At 31.5% G+C, this 5,614-nt stretch overlaps 1 protein-coding gene across 1 annotated transcript; it reads left to right on the top strand.

Annotated features, from left to right (window-relative positions):
* Positions 1-2,115: 2,115 nt before the first annotated feature.
* On the top strand, positions 2,116-5,060 carry LOC132052655 (small ribosomal subunit protein uS17-like). Its single transcript, XM_059444294.1, has 6 exons — positions 2,116-2,286; positions 2,377-2,417; positions 2,532-2,632; positions 4,297-4,441; positions 4,571-4,660; positions 4,745-5,060. Exons 1-6 carry the CDS (start codon positions 2,275-2,277, stop codon positions 4,833-4,835), a joined length of 480 nt encoding a protein of 159 aa, XP_059300277.1. The 5' UTR covers positions 2,116-2,274; the 3' UTR covers positions 4,836-5,060.
* The last annotated feature ends 554 nt before the right edge of the window (positions 5,061-5,614 follow it).

Here is a 5,614-nt window from a genome sequence, read left to right as displayed (position 1 = left end):
AAATGTGTAAATCTGAGCGAAATGTTTAATACGGTTTCATATATAAAATATAAAATTTTGAGCGATTTTTTAAGCCTATTTTATGAAAGTTGTATACAGTGTTATTGTAATTGTATTAATTTTCTAGAAACCTAACATGAAGTTTATACACAAAAAATGTGAGCAAAATTCTAAGCCTTGAGTGAGATATACATTTTTCATATATAAAATTTTGATCGAAAGTTTTAACCCTTGAACCGGATATACACATTTCGTAAAGTTTTCATACACAATTGTTTGAGCGAACATTTAAGCTTTGAGCTTGATATATACATATTTCATACAATTTTTATACACCCAATTTTGAGGGATTTTTAAGCCTTGAGTTAAAAAAAAATCAATTTTTTTTAAAAAAACATTGTTTATAAAATGTTTTTTAAGAAAACTTAACTTTTTAGAGAAAAAAATTGAGCGAAAACTTCATATAGATTTATCTATTGATATATTTTGTAAACTGAAAAATTTCATTATATTTTATTTTGTAAATACTTTCCTTATTATTATCTATATAAAATAAAATATAGGTCAATCACCCAAGTTAATAGCAGCCAAATTGAATAGGAAAATTTACAGCCCATAACTACCTCTAGGACTTATTTATTAGTAATAGCTACCTTTTTTTTTAATTATATTTGGTAGCTTAATTATTTATCAAATTACCATCTATAACTTGTTTTTGTAACTACAGTGTATTTCCCTAAAAATAAGGTACCTCTCTCCCACTTACCCACAATCTTTTTTTTTTTTCAAATATTTTTCTCTCACCTATCAAATATATTTTCACCCTCACCCCTCTTTCTCTCCATTCCATCTCCTAGTCTTTTAAATTGATTTTCTCTCACCTACCAAATTTATTTTCTCCCTCGCCCCTCTTTCTCTCTCTGTTCCATCACCTACCCTAGATCTCATTTTCTCTTACAAATAAGAAGAATCCTACAGTAGTAGCAGCAGCCATGGTCGACGACGGAGTGAAAAAAGGAGCTCTAACAACGGTGAAGGACGACGGAGTGAAGCTTTATTAACTAGTTCAATTGAAAGTCTTTATCTCCGGATAACGTCCTTTTTGTAGCAATCTGAGACGACTCGCTTCTTTCCCATGAGAACACCATTGATGAGAGTTTTGGAGCTTCATGCCCACCAAGTGTTTGATAAAATGTTTCAGTATATTTTAGTGTATATTTCAGTATATTTCTATGTATTAACAAACATTATATTTAATTCTCAGTATATTTCAGTGTATTTCAACATATTTATTTCGCTGTATTTCAATATATTTATCTTTTTTTGGTGTAAATATAGTGAATGTTCCAAATATAGAGCCTATTTTTACTACACTTTGTTTTCACGACTTTTGTATTTCACTGTATTTCAATGTATTTCCGCATTTTGTATTTCTAATTTATGAAACATTTTCTGATATATTTCATTATATTCCATTGTATATACGCATACTACAACTTTATATTTCTTAAACAATTAACCATATTTCATTATATTTCAGTGTATATTTTTCTGTATTTGGAAGTTTTTAGATCTTTAGTGGTTTTTGAATTCAAAAAAGTTTTGATTGTGATAAAAGTTGAGAGAGATTCGTAAGCTTTTATGGAAGAACAACCGTTTTGCATGATTTATGTGAAGTTTTAAATTGAATCCCATAATTTTTTATTTTTAAAAAAAACTGTTCCATAAATAGGGCCTGATTTTACTCTTTAGTGATTTGTGTGAAAGATGGTTGATTTAATTTGACTTACTATTTAAAAAGGAAAAGAATATTATGTTCCAAAAATATAGGCTATTTTTTCTCTCAGATTTTTTTAAAAAAATATATGTTCCAAAAATAGAGCCTAAATTTACTCTAACGTGTTTTGTATTTCTCTGTATTTCGCTATATTTCACTGTATTTCAAAAATGTGAGATATAGCTGAAATTCAGCCAAAAGCAGCTATGAATTATAAATCTTCAACTTATAGCTATAACTAGTTAGAAACTCTTAAAAGATAGCTATTTGTGTAAGTTTCCCAATTGAATACCGTGAAATTTTTACAAATTTAGTTGGTTGGATTTTGAGCCCATCTTACAAATTAGCCCATATTGCAAGTCCATCCAGAGTCTCTATCTCAACCTGCAGTACATAAGCTTCTCTAAGCCGCATCACTTACTACTGCTGCAAATTAGGGTTTTTGCTACCGAGCATCTCTTCTCATCCAAGTTCATCTTCCTTGTTAACCCTCAATCATGGCGGAGCAGGTTTCTCTCTTTCTCTCACAAACACATATTTTCTGTCACATTATGAGTTTCTATAGAGAAAAATACTAATGTATTTGTTTCGTGTTGCAGACGGAGAAAGCTTTTTTGAAGCAGCCTGGTGTTTCTCTACGGTCAGTATCCTGAACATTGCTATATGCTTTTTTTTTCTTTTTTTCTGTTCAAGTCCGTAAGTTGGATGTATTTTAGTTTTAAGATTTGCGTATTTGTTGTATTTTGTTGGGCAGTTCAAAGAAGACATGGAAGGGAAAGAGGCCAGGAAAGGGAGGGAATCGATACTTTAAGAGTATTGGTTTAGGTTTCAAGACTCCTCGTGAGGCTACTGAAGGTTAATATTCTCATTTCCTATATTTATATGCTCAATTACTCTATTTCATTTGTTTATTTATATTAGCTTTCGTAGTTAGTATAGTGAATATAGTGTTCTTGTATATGATCGATTGAAGAAGAACATTAATTCTATAAGACTAGCGACTTTCTATTTCTACTTTGATGTGGAGGATTCATGTATGAATGCCAATTAGTTTTGTGTTAAGGAATGGTTGATTGATCCATTTAAATATGGTTCAAGCCTAAAGCAATGGACCTACCTGCTGCAAAAGTACAAAACATGACCTGGATTATATTTGGCATTTGATAAATCTTTCTATTAAGAAGTTATTTTGTTAGCAAGGGTGGCTATAAAGGAGGGTTAGAGAGGAATTGATGGTTGTGGAGTGTACACAAAATACAGTTCAATGCAATTTGAGCACATTAGGGAAAACATGCTAGTTGTAGAACTTCTTATTCTTATTAGCTGGGAACTCGGGTTATTCAGACGACATGGAGGATAAGTTATTTATCTCTCCTTTTTTGTTGATTATTCTGTGTCTTGATTTAACCAGTCATGAGCATCATTCTAATATAATGAAAGTAATAGCTGGAAATCTCTATGCAATTTGGCAGTCTGCGGCAAAACCTAACACCTTGTTTTCATGTCTTTCTCATGATTGTCTTTTATGGTTATGGATCTCACTAGGATATGATTGTTGATGACCTTAATATATCGCAGAAATATGGGATCATACAAGCATAATTCAGATTAGAACATAAGTGAATTGGAATTTAGCTTATCTTTTCTTTTTGTTTCCTACTTCAACCTGAATGAAATAAGATTAGTAGCACGTGGTATACTTTCTCTAGTTGGAGGATGGATAGCTAAGACTTGCTTTAGAAACAAAGAGTTCTGCAGATTTCATCCTGTAGGAAAATTGGGCATTCAAGAAGAGCAGAATATCAAAGCTAAAACAACCAGTATCTTAAGAGGGTATCCATAAAAGTTAATCTAATTGAAGAGTTATTGAATTTATGGCCTGAAAGTTTTGCGAATGCATACTGTAGATATCAGTGTTACTCATCTGATATCTGGTGCTGTCAATCAACAAAATAATTTTATTCATCATGCGACTTTAAACTTTACAAGATGCAAAACAATGCGAGGTTTCAATGGTATATGACTAGTCTATTTGAACCTGTTGCACCAGTTGTCTTTTAATGCTTTCATGACTCTCTAAATTTATGATGTTGTGATTTATTATTGTTTTTCAACCACTGTACTTATTTCATTTCTCATTTCCTGAGATTGTAGATATTTCTAAAATAACCATGCTTAATTTATGTACATTTCCTTTTACCAATATTTTTGTTGTACTTTTAACTCGATTCCTACTTGTGAATCTTAATGTGGTTAGTTTTGTTATTACATATAATCTGTTTGAATTCTTCACTCTTTGACTGAAATGGTAGAAATTTCCAGAACGACCGCTTTTATAGACTTCTCAAAACCCTGTTAGTAGTATGTTGCATAAAGTTACTGTAGTAGTTGGGCTTTCACATATAGAAAATGACATTGGAAGCAATTTTTCTTTTGGCCTGCATAGTAAAAATAGCTATGATAGCTTAATTTCACTCTGTTCTATGGTCTAAACCAAATGGGCCACTGTTTGATTTTAGTTACATACATTGACAAGAAATGCCCATTCACTGGAAATGTTTCTACCAGAGGTCGTATCTTTGCTGGTACATGCCACAGTGCTAAGATGAACAGAACTATCATTGTTCGATGCAACTACTTACATTATGTCAAGAAATACCAGAGGCAAGAGCTCGTCACTTTAAATTTGTTGCTCCACCCCCCCCCCCCCCCCCAAAAAAAAAAAAAAAAAAACGATTCACTATTTTTATATATATATATTTCGTATGTTTTGACACATGTTTTTTTTTTCAGGTATGAGAAGAGGCATTCAAATATTCCAGCTCACATATCACCATGCTTCCGTGTGAAAGAGGGAGATCATGTTATTATTGGACAGTGCAGGTTTGGACCATCCTATTTTGATTTTGCTATTTAATTTTTCATTATTTGTTGTTATTGTCTGTTATAACATTTTCTGCTTTACAGGCCTTTATCCAAAACCGTGAGGTTTAATGTCTTGAAGGTGGTTCCAGCCGGTTCTGCTGGTGGGGGTAAAAAAGCTTTTACCGGAATGTGAGCTCGGTGCTTAAATTTTGATTGTTACTTCTAGGAATGATGTCCAGACTTTTCTGCTTTTACTGAATTGTTGTCTTCATTGATTTTCCTTTGAGCTTCAAATTTTGAAACTTAACGCTAGCATCTTTTTTTTAATTAATTCTGTGTACTAGCTTATAAGATGTTTGGTTATTGAACCTTATAAAAAGATGTTTGGTAATTAAATTAGCAGCGGTTTTCTAGTTTATTATCAGTGAGTTACTATATTTTTTTTTGCTCCTCTCTAGATCTTTGTTTTGAGTATAGTTCGCTAATAATGAGATTTAGTTACATTGAAAAAATGAGAGCTTAGTTAACACAATTGTGTTAACAGTTAGAATGTTGGTAGAAGCTAATTTTCTCGGATTTGTCACTTTTGGTGCTGCAAAGATGTCGACACGATGCGGGAGAGAAATTTGAGATAGATGCAATGTTTTCTGAAATCAAATATAAGCAAGAATGGTAAAATCATAATTTAGGCATATATTTCTTTATCGTTAAAAGTTATTTGTATTGACAAGTCAGTAATCAAAAGGTCCTTTAAAGGATATTTGATGATCAAAAATCAACTCAAGAAGTCTATCATGGCTTCTATATATCATTTAAAATTGTCATTTTACGCCAAAAAAGGTTAAGGAGACTATTTGATTCTCATAATAATTACAACTTTAAACTTGCTCTGAAAATTCTTGCATTCCTTTCCTTCCAAATAGTCAATAGTCCACCATAATTTAGTCATGTTTTTATTTTTATTTTTTTGAG

The sequence above is a fragment of the Lycium ferocissimum genome, chromosome 4 (assembly GCF_029784015.1).
Source record: "Lycium ferocissimum isolate CSIRO_LF1 chromosome 4, AGI_CSIRO_Lferr_CH_V1, whole genome shotgun sequence".
Classification (NCBI taxonomy): Eukaryota; Viridiplantae; Streptophyta; class Magnoliopsida; order Solanales; family Solanaceae; genus Lycium; species Lycium ferocissimum.
This window is presented reverse-complemented; position numbering and strand designations above follow the sequence as displayed.

Excerpts from the sequence above, each read along its gene's own strand:
- LOC132052655 (XM_059444294.1), top strand. Across the intron at positions 4,442-4,570 it reads TATGTCAAGAAATACCAGAG|GTATGAGAAGAGGCATTCAA; the intron begins GCAAGAGCTCGT and ends TTTTTTTTTCAG. Across the intron at positions 4,661-4,744 it reads GTTATTATTGGACAGTGCAG|GCCTTTATCCAAAACCGTGA; the intron begins GTTTGGACCATC and ends TCTGCTTTACAG.